Source organism: Neodiprion pinetum, chromosome 2 (assembly GCF_021155775.2).
Source record: "Neodiprion pinetum isolate iyNeoPine1 chromosome 2, iyNeoPine1.2, whole genome shotgun sequence".
In the NCBI taxonomy this organism is placed as follows: domain Eukaryota; kingdom Metazoa; phylum Arthropoda; class Insecta; order Hymenoptera; family Diprionidae; genus Neodiprion; species Neodiprion pinetum.
In genome coordinates, this window is record NC_060233.1 from 19,478,673 (window position 1) to 19,498,629 (window position 19,957).

The 19,957-nt window shown below is 38.8% G+C and overlaps 1 protein-coding gene across 2 annotated transcripts in view; it reads left to right on the forward strand.

The window, feature by feature from the left end:
• The window catches only part of LOC124210905 (sodium-dependent neutral amino acid transporter B(0)AT3), a 490,584-nt gene that overhangs the window by 143,669 nt on the left and 326,958 nt on the right, over nucleotides 1–19,957 (forward strand). For both annotated transcript variants that reach the window (XM_069133492.1, XM_046609333.2), the window contains exon 6: nucleotides 2,262–2,345. In XM_069133492.1, coding sequence (XP_068989593.1) covers nucleotides 2,262–2,345 — 84 coding nt within the window. The remainder of the gene's footprint in view (nucleotides 1–2,261; nucleotides 2,346–19,957) is intronic.

A 19,957-nucleotide genomic window follows, 5' to 3' on the forward strand; every position in this document is an offset into this window, starting at 1 on the left:
TGCAGCATTTTCATCTATCATAAGATAACTGAACTAGTTGGTGGTCGGGGGTACCCGCTGCTCGGAGCTATCCGACTCTCTCCTACTGCTTCGTATCAGGAGACTTGCTGAAGAATCGACCCAGATTTCTAAAGTTCAAGTTTTATCAAATTCAACAATCTTATTCGTTGATCGGTTGTTCAAAAGCAAAAGAATTTTACCGTTACACTTAAAGTGGTCCCTGACAACAGTCGTGTTTCTTGACCAGCCTTGAGCACGATGATACATATTTGGATTGCGTTCACAAAAATCTCTTGCCGCAGAAACCTTAATACAACTAAATCTGTGGTGATTATAGTTAATCTTAGATCCAAAGCATAAACTATTATTGACACTCAAAAAACTACATAATTCGGTCTTACGTTTGAAAAGAGTGCAGGATAACCGCATCTAGAAGCTTATCGTAATGTTGATGTCGGCTGTCGCAGAACGCTGATTGTCTATTGGACTTGTTGGTGCTCCCTAATTCGTCCGTGGCATGGTACAACTTTGGGATGCAGTGAAGTGCTAGTGTTTTGCGGGGAGGCTTCGGCTCGCTGGCCAATAGCGGGAATCCGCCTTGGTTCCTCACTGCAGAGCTTTACGTTGGCGCTTACTCCGTAACCATGTTGGTGCTCGCCGCTTTCTGTAGTTGCCATATGTCCATCGATTTTCCCCCAACAATGTCACCAGGTTACTCATCATGTGATTGCCCTGAATTCGTCAGCGATTAAAATGTTCAAAACTAAACAAAGACTTTGTAATATCTTATTTGTCAGCCCGTGAAGTGTCCCTGCACCGAGGTTTGACTCTCTTCTTTGCGGTTTTTTTCTACTTTATTGACAGCTCTTATTGCAAACCTCTAATTTGGGTTCCGCCTAGGGTTCGGAGAGCTGTTTGTAATTAGCATTAAAAATGTCACATTACAATGCACTTGAATAGACGTAAAAAAGTGCTCAGGTCAAAGTGAAATTTTCAAGCTAAAAAAATTTTCAGATTGATTGTTCAGATTAAGATAATGTTTGTTAAGGTATGTGTTTATCAAGTCAAGGTGTAAAGTTTTTATTGTTAACGACGGTGAAAGTGTAAATGGTTTTCTAGAAAAACAGGGTGATTGGTAACTTGTGGTTATCGTTTACGTAAAGAAAGTGGGCAATTTGTTTAAAATATCAGGGTAGGTCAAGTTTAAGAGTAGGAGTTCTACGTAAATGTATTGGGTCGGGGGAGGGAGTAAGAATGGTTTAAGTATTATGGTTCTTGTGTATAAGTCTGGGCTTTGTAGGTCAGAATGAAAGCCAACGACACAATATATCCAAGATTTCTGAAGTTCCCATTGAAACTCATAAAACCTAATAAAAACTTTCAAGTGGTCGCTTGCACATTCAGTGGCTAAATGTGGATGCGAGTTTACAGAGAAGAAAAATTTTTGAATGGAGGCTCCTGAAAAAAGAGGAAAGGAGTGATGAATAACGGTAAAAATATTTAAACGGTCGGGTTACGAACTGCGAATGATAATAATTGCAAAATGTTACGAACAAATTGTAGTCAAAACTAAACAACGAAAAATTATTTACAAGTCTTTGTTGAATATCTGCAAGTTAGTCTAGACAGATGGAATAAGAATTTTGAAATATTAGTAAGCTCAACATTAACAAGAATGAGGCACAATTATTACGATTGAATTGCGGGGTAAACTGCGTAATATACTCAAAAAACGTTATGATAACATATTCTCAGATGTCACCTCCAATTTCAGTTTCTCCTATTCAATTGACTGAAAGTATTGAAACATTATACGGAGGGTTGCTTTCCACTTTAAGTTGACAATATGGCTATACATGAAATAAACGTGTGGTTTGTCATGTATAGGTAATCACACCGTATAGTACATACTCTTCACTTCACGGTTAACCTGATGTTTTTAATAATTTACGCAATGTAAATGTAAATATTTTATTTTTACTTCCGTTCATCGAAAACCTTATATTCGTACTATTGAGGTTGAAATCACTGCCTGGTAAGCAACAAATTCAAGCCCGCCTTAATCTGTATCTTTTTCAGTTCTTTTTTTTTTTTTTGTTTACTTCCTTTTTTCTAGGATGTTCTATGAATAATTTTCAAGATATTACGGTCTCAGATAGGTCCGAGGTCTGGCTAAAACGTGACAAAAATTGAACACTCATTCCTACAAACTTTTCCACACACTTTGATTCTGACACGTGGTCTCTAATCTCTCCGTACAGAGCTTCCAATCGGAACTTCCCTGGTCGGAGTGTCCGAACAAATATTTCCAGAACGGATCCTACGCTTCAGAACCTGAATGCTTGGTAAGTTAGATAACGAATATATTTGCACGTTTGAGCACTTAATCAATTATGCGTAAAGGCGTTCCTCCGATTAGATTTTATAATTCAGAAATGCCTCTACGAATGAGTTGGTTTTTATGATACAAAATTTATAGTTCAGAGGGTGAGGGTTCGAAAACTTAATTGACAAGGAAGGTTACCTTTCTGATGCTATGAAACATGGGTTATTCTTGAATTTGTTGTAATCTGTAGAGCTGCTTGAAATATACGAATATCTTATGATGGATTCAAATATCTTTCAAACATGAGGGAGTTATCAATTTTTTCCATGTGTTTTGTGAATTATGCAAGATAGAAAAAAAACTTCAAATGTACGGTCGGTTTAATTTTATGTGACCTATCGCAAGCAATTATTTGTTTGCCCGTACTCACAAGCTTTCACCCTCTTGATAATAGATATTTAAAAAAAGATTTCTCTGTTTCTGTACGACATTCAATTTGGATAGACCTATTGGCTATCAAGCCAAATAATAAACAAATACGATGACCATCGTAGTTTGTTTAGAAACAGATTGTGAGAATTATGTAATTCCTCTAGTAAACCTTACCCAAATCTTCTCCACATTCAAGAAGCTCATCACCGATGTACAATTTTTTATTTTACAGTACCATGTATCGATACGGCTATATTTGCTAACTTGTATTTTTTTTTTTTGCAAGCCTTACTATGCGTAAGTGTACGAATGTTTCGTTCTCCCTATTCAAAAAAGAATATCTTCATGTTTTATATTGAATCGATAGAATATTATATCTCGTTTCACTATCACTGAATATAGTCTAACCATAAAACAAACTTACCTTGAGTAAATTTTAATTGCAATTATAATAATTGTGTAATCCGAATGAATTATAATTTCAGAAGTGCAGTTAAATTAGTTCGACAAGTAGCTGACATCTACGAAACGAATTAAATTGTACATTTTTTTAGGACAAATAGAAAGTCAGAAGTGATGCCCAAATCTACCGAAATTCAACAAACTTATCTTGTGCTTCGTCCGCTACTTTGAGAAACAGGTAATCCTTGATATTTCGGCTCCAACTAGATGGGTTTTCGTTTTCCTCTTTTAGTTTTTCAGGGGAAAACCTTACCTACAACTTTTACGAGAGGCATTTTTTCATAGCTGTAAGGGGAAACAGGTAATGACGAAAAAGTGCCTTTAATTCACGCTTACAAATGTTGATTGTCAATTGTATTGCCCCTTTCAATTTTATCAATAAATAGTTTCAATCGTAACACGGATCGTCAAGATTCGCCACAGCTATGAGCTGAACCCGCAATCCAGCCAAATGTGTGTCGTTAATCTCATCGTATTCAATCGAATTGTTTACTGAAAAATGATCGTTTATTGAGTGCCAGAAAAATAATTTTACTGACCTAGCTCACGGCTTTGTTTTAGTACCGGGTCATGCCGTTCGGTGTTGATGTATTCTGGCTATTGAGGAGAGCGAAATTCTGGGTGGAAGTTGGAGAGGTTTGACAAAATAAGGGTGTTCATTATAAAGAACAATACCTTTATTATCTGAATCACTTATTCTTGCTCAACTCTCTCCTTCAACTTACCCACGTTCACCAAGCTACGTAAAATTATCTTTATAGTGGCGCGTATGCGCGATATAGAATGGAGAACTTCACCATACCCTCAGTACTAGTTGCAACGTATGAATAAATATGCAAACGCTCAGCCACCTCGTGGTGCAGCTGGTGTGTTACTACCTCAAGTACATGTGCTTCTATCTAAGGTGGCACTCGGCGTGAGAATTTGAATTTTGACCAAGCTCGGCTGTATTAATTTAGCTCTATAAAGAGATGAATAAATTCTACCTTGCCACACAATGAAGGTTTTAGAGGACTCAATTCTTAACACTTATGTATATCATGTACGATATTGAAATGATTCAAGTATTATCTAAGATAGAAATCGTCAAAGTTGTCTTTGTTCATTATAACTGTGAAGAATCCTAACATAGAAGCCGACAAAGCAGTTGCACTTGCATAGAAACATTCCCGTAAAAAACTAGGAAATTGCAAAACTTGAAATGTGCTCAGGTTGAATTTTCCAGTGGTTAATACGAATCGACATCCATAGAAATGTAGGGAGAAACGCTGCAAAAACTTGCGCGTTATGATTGTATCTAGATGCGACCACATGGATTCACAAATATTATATTATTATACTCCCTAGATTCTGGAAGTCGGTCATAAGATAGTTTTGAAAAGCACATTATATTTTTCTACTAATAATTGTTACATGACTAACTGTGATAATCAGTTTACATATTTTCGGCAATAAGTGATTTCGTTTTTCAAATATGACATAATCAAATCCTAATGAATTTCAAACGACGCGCGACGTTATCAAATTTTGCCATTTGAACAGCTATTGTCAAGTGTCAGTGACATCATTAGTATTGCATATTGTGATGAGTGTTTGTAGCTACAAATATTTGGGTTACATACGTTTGGATCATGAGTAAGACTAGGTCTTTCACTTCTTGTTTCTCGCCATCTAAGTCCTTGCAATGACTTATTCGTCAGTTAAATTAAAGTTATGTCCTTTTAATTTGTTTTCCTTTCTTTATACTTGTTCATTTAATAAACTATTCTTTCCCAAATAAATTTGTACCCGTATTTTTATTAAAAAATGTTTATAATAAACTTCTTTTTTTTACCTACAGTTCTACATACATCGACATTTGTATATTATGTTGTAAATGTGGAATAGTAAAACACGTCCTGGGTAAAAATAGTTTATACAAAATTACATATGAAAACATATCTTATCATATACGATAATGTATAATAATATATGTTGTGACGTGGATTTTTCTGCACCTCGGTCACTCGGAGAAAATGACCGAGAACTTACCTCGTACACAATAAATCGGCGTCCACGATGTACCCTGGACCTAAAACAATATCGCGAAATTTGTTGGGCGCCTGGCGTGATTAACACGCCTCGAAATCGGTAATGCGAAATACCGCGACCATATACTCGATAGCTCAGTACCGCGGAGAGGGGAGGGGTAATTTTTGGGTAGAGAGAGATGTAACACAAGTAAGCCAACGCGTGGTTTGGCCAAATCACTATAAAGTTCCAATAATATATTTCTCGTCAGCGATATTACAAAAAAAAATAAAAATAAAAATAATCATACGACTGCGTAAGTCGTCCTTCGCGATTCCAAATACAAAGGTTTAAATTTAATCCAAAAGAAATAAGCAAGGGAGAAACAAACCAAATAATAAAAAAAAAAAATGAATAAATCTAGGAGACCTCTACGGCCTACGTGCGCTAGTCGCCGTCTTAATAATACCCTAACTCGCAAAAACCAAAAACACAATCGGACTCGATGCGCTGCCCGCGATCGGCCTCAACTACGACGCTACTCGTCACTTAATTATAAACCGCTAAACAAAAACGTAATCTAGATCATACTCGACGCGCTAATCGCAATTGTGATTAAATCTAGCTGGTATCTTATTTCTACGGGCGCTAGTCGCCACCTTGCTGATGCACAATAATTCATAAACTAAATCAAAAAGACGTGACTCGACGCGCTAATCGCGACCAAATTAATCACTCTAGGAAGCTTTTCTAATCGCGCGAGTGTATAGCGTATTATGACGCATCCGAGCTCCAGTCGTAGTCCCTATTTTCCCCAAAGTTCACCACCCTTTTTACGTACGCAGACTCGACGAGACCCTGTGCAGCGGAATTTGGCCGCACTCAATTTCACTCCGAAATTGTTCCCCACTCGAAACCGTGACTCTACGCGAGACTTTACAGGGATCCACTTGACTCTACGCGTTATTGCGAAAACTCAGGCTACGGTCATCATCAAGGAGATCGGCAAACAGATTTCGAGCGCTACTCTAACTCTAAGATTACGTGGGCCGACCGTTTATCAGTGTGCCAATTTAACTTGCGCTCGAAATATGCCCGCAAAGAATTATAAGCGCTTACCGCTCTGCAGCCACCCGAGGAACTCTCCTACTCCAGTTTCTGCCATATCGCTCACACAAGTCTCTTTTTCTTTTTTTTTTGAATTTTTACGCTACTCAACCGTCGCGAACTGTCGCCAGGACTCAAGTGACGAGTCCTGCAAATCGGAGCCGCAATTCGAACATGCCCCGAACATAGGCGCCATCCATAGTCAAAATTTTCCCGATCGCATTGGGGTTCTCGTTACGCAATTCTTACAATCTAGCGTATCGCTATCGTTGAATTCCGCTGTCGCAGGGTGTTGATTGGCTGGCCAGTCTCGGGTACCCCGTAGCTTGGCAGTGGCGTGGTGATGACTTCGCAAGGGTACCTGTCGTCAGTTGGGCGACGGAGGGGGGGGGGGGGCTACGGCTCGCCGGCCACCAACGGGAATCTCGTCCGCCTTGGATTTCCTCGCGGCAGAGCTCTCCGTTGACGCTCTCTCCGCAGCCTCGTGCGAGGTCCTCCTTTCGTCGCGATCCGCCGCGATTGCCATCCAGTAACGTCGTTCGGATTTGCTGCCGATCCCCTGTCCGAAGCCGCATTTACTCGCCACCCAAAAAAAATAAACAAAAATCCTGAAAAGTCTTATTCGCTAAACCGGCGATGGTCCCCTCTTAGAGTCTCGGATGCGTGACTGTTGTCCTGGCGCTCTTTTTCGAAATGAGCCGCGGTCTACTCCGCGTGCTCCCTAAGTCTGTGGTCCGGCTAGAGTTCGGGGAGCCGTGTGGAACGCGCAGTAAAACTGCCACGTTACAATGTATACTCATATGAAGTTGTATATGGTTATACATAGTGTTATATTTAACGATACATTATGGTATATAGTTGCATATGATTGCACGTGTTTACATATATAATCATATTTACACCATTTTCACTCCGAAAGGTGATTAGTTAAGAATACTATAAAAGAATAATACAAAATGATACGCTTGTCCCAATACTGCCGTATACTGCTAGTGTAATATAATCCAGTAATTTCACTGTAGAAATATCGTAAGAATGACGTCAATAATACAATAGCAGTTGGGCTATAAATTAATAATGAAAAAACTTTCTGGCTATAAAGCGGAACCGTAGAAACGATGAAAGTATCAATGAGAAAAAAGAGAAAGTTGATTTACAGATACATATTCATCATTATAGATTTACACCCTTTACCCGTAATCTGAAGCATCAAGTTAAACCTGTTGGATTTTAAAAATGATAACACGACATCTAGTACTGGTTCTTGATACTGTAACGTACTTTGACGTTACGGAAAATAAATATGGATCCGCGAGTTTAATTATCAAGTCAAAAGAAATCAAGAGCGTGAATAAAATGTTGTGAAAATGCTTTAATGCAAGATATGTGTTTCTCGTTTAAAGTCTGAAACAAGACTGTTCTTACAATAATGTTGGTTGACGCAGCAACATTACTCTTTTGAAAGACATAAGAGGTTTATAAACGTCTTTTGTCTATGCTGACTATTAGATCATTAAAGAGGGGACAAAACGGGTGATTTCACCCTTTGTAACACTACTCCCCCCCGAGGAAAAGAGTCGTCCCGACTCGGAAAAGATAAAACAATTGTAAAAGTGATCTAGCAGTCAGTGCTCAAAGGTGAGTTGGAGCTGTGGCTCTAAAAATTTAAGGACTCCCTTTTTTACTATCTGGCATTTGCCCACAGTCTCAAGGTCAACCACAGAAAACCTTGAGCAGATAGTTGAGCGTTAAATAACTTCAAAAATTTATGTGCCTTGTTTTTACAAAGGTTGGTGTTATTGAGTGTTGTGTATCTTCATGAATTTGAAGACATCAAAATCATCCGGATCGTCGTCGAAAAGAAAATTCATTCCTCTTCAGGGAAAATAGCCCGGTGAATCAAACACAGATGAGTACGACGAGGCGGGAAACCATAACTGGAAGAACTCTGGGTCCTAGGCAACGTAAAGGCTGATTCCCTCTGAGAACCGGCACAGGAAACAGGAAAAAGGAATGGGTGACTGAATCCAAGGCTTCTTCAGAAACAGCACACCCTAGAGTTTGGAGGACAAATGTGAGTGGTGGTATAACAATTCAAATTCACTAAGTGAATAAAATAAATTGAATATTTATTTGAAAGAAAAGAAACGATCTTATCTCATTTATTTCGTGTCATTCTTCAAAATGAAGGCCACCAGTCATCCTTAGGAATTGGGAAAGGTCGGAAGGTAAAAGCTGTTCGGCAAATAACCTGAAAAGTGCTTACAAAAACTGACACTTAAGGTTAATAAAATGTGAAAATCAAGCAATCGCTCCTCGACCTCGAAAAATAATCGTGGCTCTTTTCACATTAATAAACCAAAGCCTATTCGACACAAAACTCAATTCCGAAGAAGAAGTTTCTAGAAGGAAACAAAACTCTTAGGAAAACAAAAGATCATTTCAAAACAAACAACTTCTTAAAGCCTTAATAAAGCAAGTATAGGTTAACTTCCCCATGTCAAGGAAGTACAAAAATCTTTATAAACTTGATCGGCCGTAGCTTCTGCGTTTATAACCAAAACAGGAGCCGATAAAGAAGAAAAGGTTTGAGTTACTAGCGAATCCTCATAAACCTCATGAATAGTTCTGAGTAGCTCTAAAGAAATACTCGATGCTTCCTCACGAGAACGGGAACTAACTCGAGCAAAAGAAGTTTCTGGGGAAACTCGCAAATAAACAATCAAATCTACTCTGAGCTCAGACGAGCGAATGAGAAGATCGAAATTTTTCATCAATAAATGAGATTCGAAGTCGCGAAAATTACCTGACCTTCGACGAGCTTCATTTCCCTGACAGGCAATAAAATAGGTTGGGAATGCCTGTCACGCATAACCAAAATAATTCAAAGAAAGAGGTTAACTCCAATGATGATTTTATATAAAAACGTCTGAAACTAGTTCCTCAAACCAGCCTCAGAAGAAGAGTTAGTTTGAGGTTCAGGATTTTCTTCCCCAACCTCTATATCTCTTCTTCGCCAATTATAGGAATCTGAATGCGAGTTTTGTATCATTTCTCTACTATTCTTTTTAAGTAAAAAGCAATGATTGTCATCATGTCCTATTTTATGACAAAATAAACAAGTTACTACATTTTGATCTGTCGTAACTGCGCCTCTAATTTCGTGTTTGTTACTCTGATTCTGAAGAGAACCACGATTTTCACGATTATAATACTTGTTATTATTTTTATTTCTGTAGTTTTGAGGCTTTGACTCTTCCGAGTGTTCAAAACCTCGTCTTTCTGAGGTGCTTTTGGACACCTCAATCCGTCGAAACCGGTTCAACCCAAAATATTGTTTCCTCATTGCCTCCACCTCAAGGGCTTTGGCCGTTGCCTCCCGCAGAGAAGTGAGACCCGATGTCCCAACGGCCATTTTAATTTCTGGATCATTGATTGCATTTAAGAAAGCTTGTGTCGCTAATAAATTACGAGACGGCTCGTGATCTGGCAAAGCTACACGAGAAAGCCGTTCAATATCTTGACTAAGAGACGCGAGGTCTTCGTCTCGTCCTTGTCTTCTAATCTGTAATTGAGCTGTGTACAGTTTTGTCAAGTGGTCATTTCCGTATCTTAATTTAAGCGCGGAGCTAAGTTTTTCATAGTCGGAAATTTCTTCCTCAGACAATGCCGTTAAAACATTCAAAGCCGGCGTTCGAAGACAAGAGGCAAGACTGTGGGCCCTCATGGCGGAGTCCCACTGGTTATGTTTTGCAATCGTATTAAACTGGCGTTCATAATCTGCCCATGGAATCTTTTCATCAAAAATTGGCCGTTTTAAAGGATAAAAAGGTTTCTCGTTAATTTGAGAAGTAACCCCAGGAAATCTTGTATTATTTAATTGGCTTAAATGGGAATAACGAGGTTGAACGTGAGGCAAAGGCTTGGAAAAGCCAACCTCATTATTAACTGTTTCTCTACCAATTGGGGATTCATCTATTCCCCTAATAAAAGGCACAGACCTTGAGTCTCGTACATCCTGGAACTGTCCTGGATGTTGGACCTGTCGAACAGCGGGAACGGGAACAGAAGAGGTAACAGGAGAGGGAACAGGAGAGGGAAGCGGAGTAACGACTCTGGAACCTCGTGGGGTGACAGCCGGTTCTCCGGACAATTTACCTGATGAACAGCCTGAAGAGCTGCCACAGTCGTCCGGAACAGTTCATGCAGACTGGTCTCGGATCGTTCTTGAGCTTCTCTATCAAGTCTGCGCTGCTCCAACTGAGAGGCAATTTCCCTTTCTCGTTGTTCTTGTTCTCTTTTTCGCTGCTCTTGTTGATCAAGAAGCAGCTGAAGAAGTTGCTGTTGTTGACGCTCAGCGGCCTCTTGTCGTTGAGACATGATCTTCAGCAGATCAATTTGAGAGACTATCGAAGGAATTGGATGAGGGTCCACTGAAGGTGATGGAATCGTTTCAGGGACCCGCGGATTCTCCATAATGCAAGGTTCTTTTCCGCCACTTTCCCTCCGACGTGAGCGCGTCAAACGACTGTTGCTCATAGTTTATTTCACGCACTGAATTGACTTAATTGAAAAGAAACTCCAGATCCCACTTCTGACACCAATGTAACGTACTTTGACGTTACGGAAAATAAATATGGATCCGCGAGTTTAATTATCAAGTCAAAAGAAATCAAGAGCGTGAATAAAATGTTGTGAAAATGCTTTAATGCAAGATATGTGTTTCTCGTTTAAAGTCTGAAACAAGACTGTTTTTACAATAATGTTGGTTGACGCAGCAACCTTATTTATTTGAAAGACATAAGAGGTTTATAAACGTCTTTTATCTATGCTGACTACTAGATCATTAAAGAGAGGGCAAAACGGGTGATTTCACCCTTTGTAACAATACTTTAAAATCGAACCCAACAACGTTCTCCGAGCTTTAAAAAGTATCGAGCCGTGACTTTTGACTTTTGTTTGACTTTCCTCGATCGGGACTGCGTGCAGTCCTGACATTTCTTGCTTGGGGTGAAGGATGGATTCTAATTTTCTCATTCGAGACAATGAGCAGGCGTAACATATCTCGTTCGGGACAACGCGTGGTCGAGAATCTACTGGAATCAATACGGTGTAAATTCAAAAGTGAACATAGAACATCCTGTGGTTGTCGTAAAGCTGGACTTGAATGCTCCGTAATATGTGAACATTACAGTGGAGAACTATTCACAAGCATCGTGCAGTTGCAAACAATTATCGCAGAGAAAGATGACTGCAATAAATCGAAATCGCTTTTGATTGAGTGCAACGGAGCTTCGACTGACGATTCAGAAACAGAGGAAGATGTTGACTGAGGAAGTTGCGATATCAATGAACACGACATAGATGACATCAATAAGCCTGGCCCATCGACAAGAATGCCAAAACGTGTATAAATTATCATCAGTTTATAGAAATCAGCTTTCTATCTCGTGTAATTTTAGTATCGTAAAATCATGCGGAAAAATAATTGATCTGAATTTAATACTCCACAAGTTTTATTCGAATAATTTATTGATAAAATAAAGAGAGCGGTACAATTGACAATATACATTCGCAAGCATGAATTAATGGCTCATTTTTTGAGTTCAGCTTTTACCTTTACAGCTACCTACCGTAGGAACCGAGATATCCAGAATTATCTGTTTTTTACGATAGCGGATGAAGCACCAAAATCCCATGCATATACTTGCACGAATAGACTTGTGAATTTTGCAAAGAAACGAACAAATAATTGAAATGAGGAAAATTGATGGGCCGAGCTAAAAACAAGAGACTTTTTCTCGAAGTATCTCGAAGGATATTACTTCCAATTAGCCACGAATTCTACATTAAAGTGCTCACGTAATAATATGTTTTGTCTTTATTGGCGACAAGAGAAGGTTACGACCTTATGTTCAAAGAATGATGAAAGCAATGATTCGCACACTATTGAAGAAAACTACTCGAATAACCTTAGCTTTAGATGTGTGGATCATCGAGACTAAGACTCGTCAAATGTAATCGATCAGTGATGAGTTGTATCGGGATCAGATCTTCACCTCAGTATCAAAAGGGTTGTTGATCTCGAGCCGATGGTAATGAGCCACTTTATGAATTTGGCATTTGTGCAAATGTGTCGAAAATTTATTGTTCAAAAATGTTCATTTAGTTCGCTTATGATTTAATTATAGTACTAAAATGATTGAATCCTTATTAATTGTGAATGGTAGAATAATTGATTGTTATCATTAAAACTTATTATAATGCGATTCTGTTGAGTGATATTATTCTTGAATATCAAGGTCGTGAACAAAAAAACACTTTTTTTTGTGTTAAAGTTTCAGCCCGGATGGGAGCCCTCCTCAGAACAATTTATTTCAGAACATCTGTCACTAACGAAAATTTTAAAATAATGTACAACTTCGTTATAACCAAATTAAATGTGAGAGGTTTAGGTAATAAGCAGGGATGCTTGTGCTAACATGAATGAGAGGAATTACCTGATGATAAACTGATACTTTCAAGTAACGAAGAACAGGAACCAACTAGTGTGTGGTGAATGCGTGTTAGAATAACCAAGTAAAACACAAATGTTCATTTTTAAAAAACACTACGACAGCGATACGAAACTCCCAAGCATTCATCCTGGTTGTTAATTGAATAAAAACACACAACGACCGTCTTAGGTTTTGAGTCTGGAGCACTTTTGAACGTGTGGAGCGTCCAGTGTGTAGTGGGGAAAAACCGATATCAGTCATTATCAGAGCAAGCACAGAGTCAACGGGTTCAATAGAAATCAGAAAATGTTAAGACGGTAAAATAGAGAGCAAGCTCAGTCGGTAATAGATAGTTACGATCGGTGTATCACAGAGGTGTAAATAGTACTCAGATGTTCAATATTTTGACTTCGATTGACAGAATTGGGATGTGCAACAATATTGCACATTTCTAACAATAACCTATTCTAATACAATGGTTCAACGTCTTTAATGCTGGCTTGACAATAATTGAATGAACGATCAAATTCGATGGCATGTCTAGTCAGTGCAGTATAAACATCCTCACGTTCATGGATATTGAGTTTATGTTCAGTTATCCTGGTGTCCAGTTGCCTACTTGTTTGACCTATGTAGGACATGTTGCATTGGTTGCCGGGAATTTTATAGACTACACAAGAACGCATACACGGGGGTACAGGGTCCTTACCAGAGTCAAACATAGAGGATAGATCATGTGCACTTTTTCCCACAAATTGGATTTTATACTCAGAGAATATGCTGTTGAGTGACTGAAACAAACCCGCAACGTATGGGATGGTGACAAAATTTTTTTGAATAACTTGTGCACCAGATGCATCATTGTTGTTGTTAGAACTGATCAATGACAAAATGGAATCGTATTTAACCTGTATATGTTTGTTGAGCGAACGAATTGAATAGTCGTTCTTACGTAGTACCTGATGAATCAAGGACATATTTTTGTGACGAAATTCCCTACTTGAAAGTCGAATCGCTCTATCAACCAAACAATAAATCGTTCCAATTTTGTAAGATCGGGGATGGTGAGAATGAAAATTGAAGTACCTTTGTGACCAGGTAACCTTATGGAACCAGTCACTTTTGATGAGTTGGTTCCCACTGACGATCAGAACCTCCGAAAAGCTAATTCAATGATTACACTCTATTTCAGAGGTGAATTTTAATCTCGGATGGAATTGGTTGAGGACAGATAGCATTTCGTCAACTTTATCAGAAGGGACCGCTGTGATTATGTCATCTACATATCTGAAATAGAAGGGAGGCTTGAAGTCCGGTTTTTTAAGACAATATTGTTCGAGTTCATCCAAAACCATATCCGACAAAATTGGAGAGAGAGGCGAGCCCATCGGTAAACTATAAGTTTGAGCATAGTTGTTCTGATTAAATTTAAAAATGGCAGCCTTAAAACAGACGTGTAATGCTTTTATGAGTTCATTGAGTGGGACAGAAATCTTGTCCACCAACTGATGCCAACGCTGCTTCACCACGTTGATTGCTAGATCTTGTGGAACATTGGTGAACAATGACACAACATCCAGCGAAACCAACACATGATCATGTGGGAGACGGAAGTTCATGATAGCTTTAACTAGAGCAAAACTGTCTCTGACACGTGACAGAGGCGGGACAAGGTTGTTACCAATCCATTTACTAAGGAAACGAGCTGGATTGATGGTAGGACTGTCAGTGAAAGAAGCTATAATTCTTACCAGTGTATCCCGTTTATGAATTTCAGGTAGCCCGTAGGCTCCAGGTGGAAAACAATCAGTTTTTGGAATTTGCCGTCTAAGTTGGTCAGAAATAAGTTTACTTTTGGACCAATCCATTGTTAATTTTTTAACTTCACGTTGCAGGGTACAAGTAAGATCATATCTAACAACTCTGTAGGTGTTGTTAGAGAGTTGATGCAACATTTTTTCCTCATACATTTGATTGTTCATAACAACAGTCGTGTTGCCCTTGTCTGCCTTCAAGAAAAGTAAATCCTGGTTATGTTTATGAAAGATTTTAGTTTCTTTGATCTTGTCAAGGATATTCTTGTCAACGTGAATGAGAAAAGAGGTGTTGATGAACTTTTTCAAGGCGTTTGTAAAATCTAGCCGAGCCATATTGCGGGGGTCAGAGGGAATAAAAGAGATCTTGGATTCAAAATCAGAGATAAGTTTGTTGGTTGGAATGCGATGGGACTCAGAAGGAATGCCATACTTGGGTCCCATTTATAGCACATCAGCAACATTGATAGGAATTTCCGTATTACTACGGTTCACAATCCAATTTTCAAAGGTCGAGTCGATTGGATTAGAAGTAGGTCTTTTTTTGTTCTCAATAATATTAGCTAGCTTGTTAATGTGAGAAGGCTTGTGAGCATTGAAAACCGATTCCAATTTTTAGTGTCGTGTGTCAAAAACACACCCTCGACAAGTAATTCTACGGGAAGTTAAAAAATTAACAATGGATTGGTCCAAATGTAAACTTATTTCTGACCAACTTAGACGGCAAATTCCAAAAACTGATTGTTTTCCACCTGGAGCCTACGGGCTACCTGAAATTCATAAACGGGATACACTGGTAAGAATTATAGCTTCTTTCACTGACAGTCCTACCATCAATCCAGCTCGTTTCCTTAGTAAATGGATTGGTAACAACCTTGTCCCGCCTCTGTCACGTGTCAGAGACAGTTTTGCTCTAGTTAAAGCTATCATGAACTTTCGTCTCCCACATGATCATGTGTTGGTTTCGCTGGATGTTGTGTCATTGTTCACCAATGTTCCACAAGATCTAGCAATCAACGTGGTGAAGCAGCGTTGGCATCAGTTGGTGGACAAGATTTCTGTCCCACTCAATGAACTCATAAAAGCATTACACGTCTGTTTTAAGGCTGCCATTTTTAAATTTAATCAGAACAACTATGCTCAAACTTATAGTTTACCGATGGGCTCGCCTCTCTCTCCAATTTTGTCGGATATGGTTTTGGATGAACTCGAACAATATTGTCTTAAAAAACCGGACTTCAAGCCTCCCTTCTATTTCAGATATGTAGATGACATAATCACAGCGGTCCCTTCTGATAAAGTTGACGAAATGCTATCTGTCCTCAACCAATTCCATCCGAGATTAAAATTCACCTCTGAAATAGAGTGTAATCATTGAATTAGCTTTTCGGAGGTTCTGATCGTCAGTGGGAACCAACTCATCAAAAGTGACTGGTTCCATAAGGTTACCTGGTCACAAAGGTACTTCAATTTTCATTCTCACCATCCCCGATCTTACAAAATTGGAACGATTTATTGTTTGGTTGATAGAGCGATTCGACTTTCAAGTAGGGAATTTCGTCACAAAAATATGTCCTTGATTCATCAGGTACTACGTAAGAACGACTATTCAATTCGTTCGCTCAACAAACATATACAGGTTAAATACGATTCCATTTTGTCATTGATCAGTTCTAACAACAACAATGATGCATCTGGTGCACAAGTTATTCAAAAAAATTTTGTCACCATCCCATACGTTGCGGGTTTGTTTCAGTCACTCAACAGCATATTCTCTGAGTATAAAATCCAATTTGTGGGAAAAAGTGCACATGATCTATCCTCTATGTTTGACTCTGGTAAGGACCCTGTACCCCCGTGTATGCGTTCTTGTGTAGTCTATAAAATTCCCGGCAACCAATGCAACATGTCCTACATAGGTCAAACAAGTAGGCAACTGGACACCAGGATAACTGAACATAAACTCAATATCCATGAACGTGAGGATGTTTATACTGCACTGACTAGACATGCCATCGAATTTGATCGTTCATTCAATTATTGTCAAGCCAGCATTAAAGACGTTGAACCATTGTATTAGAATAGGTTATTGTTAGAAATGTGCAATATTGTTGCACATCCCAATTCTGTCAATCGAAGTCAAAATATTGAACATCTGAGTACTATTTACACCTCTGTGATACACCGATCGTAACTATCTATTACCGACTGAGCTTGCTCTCTATTTTACCGTCTTAACATTTTCTGATTTCTATTGAACCCGTTGACTCTGTGCTTGCTCTGATAATGACTGATATCGGTTTTTCCCCACTACACACTGGACGCTCCACACGTTCAAAAGTGCTCCAGACTCAAAACCTAAGACGGTCGTTGTGTGTTTTTATTCAATTAACAACCAGGATGAATGCTTGGGAGTTTCGTATCGCTGTCGTAGTGTTTTTTAAAAATGAACATTTGTGTTTTACTTGGTTATTCTAACACGCATTCACCACACACTAGTTGGTTCCTGTTCTTCGTTACTTGAAAGTATCAGTTTATCATCAGGTAATTCCTCTCATTCATGTTAGCACAAGCATCCCTGCTTATTACCTAAACCTCTCACATTTAATTTGGTTATAACGAAGTTGTACATTATTTTAAAATTTTCGTTAGTGACAGATGTTCTGAAATAAATTGTTCTGAGGAGGGCTCCCATCCGGGCTGAAACTTTAACACAAAAAAAAGTGGTTTTTTTTGTTCACGACCTTGATATCCAAGAATAATATTGCTCAACAATTCACCCAGGTCAAGAAAAATCGTCTTCATTAAGCGATTCTGTTGACCAAGGCTTAATCTTCCGTAATAAACTTGAAGAATCTTACAGTGTTTTTGCATTTAACGACAAGAATTAGTGAAGAACGGTGAAGTTGAAAATCAAGCGATAGTGAATTTTTTCAGTCGACAGTTCAAATCAAAACGCTTGATGTTAACGAGAAACCTTGAGACTTCAGACCGGTCACAACTAAGATTTCTCACAGTTATTCTACTCAAAAGGACTAACTCACATCCCCGTCCACGCACCCCGTGATTCGAAAGACGAAAGACGTGGCTTCTTGGGTCAAAGGATCCAGAAGCCTGCAACTGCAACTAAGTTCTATAAATGGGCGTTGTAATGAGCCAATGAAATGTGAGTGGGACCCTTTGACGAAGATCTAGGTCGAGTCCTACGCTGAAGCGTGACTTGGTGTTCTGAGGGTTTTCAGTCTCAGCAATTGTTTAACTAGAATAAAGCAAACGATACCTTATTGTTATTTTCAAACTTCCGTCAATACTGCTTATTAAGTAACCTATTTGAAATGCTCATAGTATGGGCGGTTTGTAATAATTCTTGATGAAACATTTGGATTATTCTTGGAGGGCCTTTCAGGGGGAGCTGTTTATACCTGACTCAGCATTTCTTAGCTCAGCTCTTAGTAGCGGTTAATCTGATCGTTTATAAAACCCGGTACTGGAGAATGTTGTCGGTTTGTACGTGACTTTTGCTGGACGGGGTGGAAATGGTTGTTATATGAATATGAGAACGAAATAATGTATCATGCGATAAAAGTCGCTCAAGCGGCTAACGAAAGATCTCACATTACTATTTTCAATAAAACAGAATTTTCAAAAGGTATCATCACCAAAATGTTTTGCCAAATTTAAGTTCACTCAGACGACTGGGACTATTAAAGCATTTTCGCGACTGATGATGATCTCAGACTTAGGCTTATCAGCTTACTACAGTCACGTACAGCACGCTTCCAGATCCATATCTAGCTGGTCGTGTTCTGAAGCAACTGCTCATCGACGAAGGTGACAAATTTTTACTCGCCGTGGAACCTTTTTAAAAAAGCAGCTTCGTCGACGACATCAGCGGCCATATGCTTATCGTTGAAGACATAAATTTGAAAAACTGGTAAATTCGAAAAATTAACGACGGAGCCAGGAATCGAACCTGGTATCTAGCGATGCTTTACCGGAGCCTTACTCCACTAGACCACCTAGCCACCCTGACTCTGATGTCGTTAATTCCTCTCATCACCAGTAAGTTCAAATTTGTTTTCTTGTGCTGTTGTATGTGTGAATATAAAGTGTTTTTCTTCTTCGAGCACAACTGTAAGAATGTCTGTAAGTGTGTTTACATTTTGGAATCTTACGCTTCTGATGCGAGGCCCGTAAGACAGTCAATGACCGTCTAATAATTTAAATGCGGATATGCATTATCAATATTAACATTAATCACGAGGCCTTTTCATTGTTGAAGATATGAATTTGAAAAACTGGTAAATTCGAAAAATTAACGACGGATTGATTAATGTTAATATTGATAATGCATATCCGCATTTCAATTATTAGACGGTCATTGACTGTCTTACGGGCTTCGCATCAGAAGCGTAAGATTCCAAAATGTAAACACACTTACAGACATTCTTACAGTTGTGCTCGAAGAGGAAGAACACTTTATATTCACACATACAACAGCACAAGAAAACAGATTCGAACTTACTGGTGATGAGAGGAATTAACGACATCAGAGTGAGGGCGGCTAGGTGGTCTAGTGGAGTAAGGCTCCGGTAAAGCATCGCTAGATACCAGGTTCGATTCCTGGCTCCGTCGTCAATTTTTCGAATTTACCAGTTTTTCAAATTTATATCTTTAACAATGAAAAGGCCTCGTGATTAATGTTGATATTGATAATGCATATCCGCATTTCAATTATTAGACGGTCATTGACTGTCTTACGGGCCTCGCATCAGAAGCGTAAGATTCCAAAATGTAAACACACTTACAGACATTCTTACAGTTGTGCTCGAAGAGGAAGAACACTTGATATTCACACATACAACAGCACAAGAAAACAAATTTGAACTTACTGGTGATGAGAGGAATTAACGACATCAGAGTCAGGGCGGCTAGGTGGTCTAGTGGAGTAAGGCTCCGGTAAAGCGTCGCTAGGTACCAGGTTCGATTCCTGGCTCCGTCGTTAATTTTTCGAATTTACCAGTTTTTCAAATTTATATCTTCAACAATGAAAAGGCCTCGTGATTAATGTTAATATTGATAATGCATATCCGCATTCAAATTATTAGACGGTCATTGACTGTCTTACGGGCTTCGCATCAGAAGCGTAAGATTCCAAAATGCAAACACACTTACAGACATTCTTACAGTTGTGCTCGAAGAGGAAGAACACTTTATATTCACATATGCTTATCAGGTTGTCTTCCATTAGCAAAATGGAAAAGCAATCATTCAGAATTTCTTGAAACCTCAAAACCTCTAAACTCAGA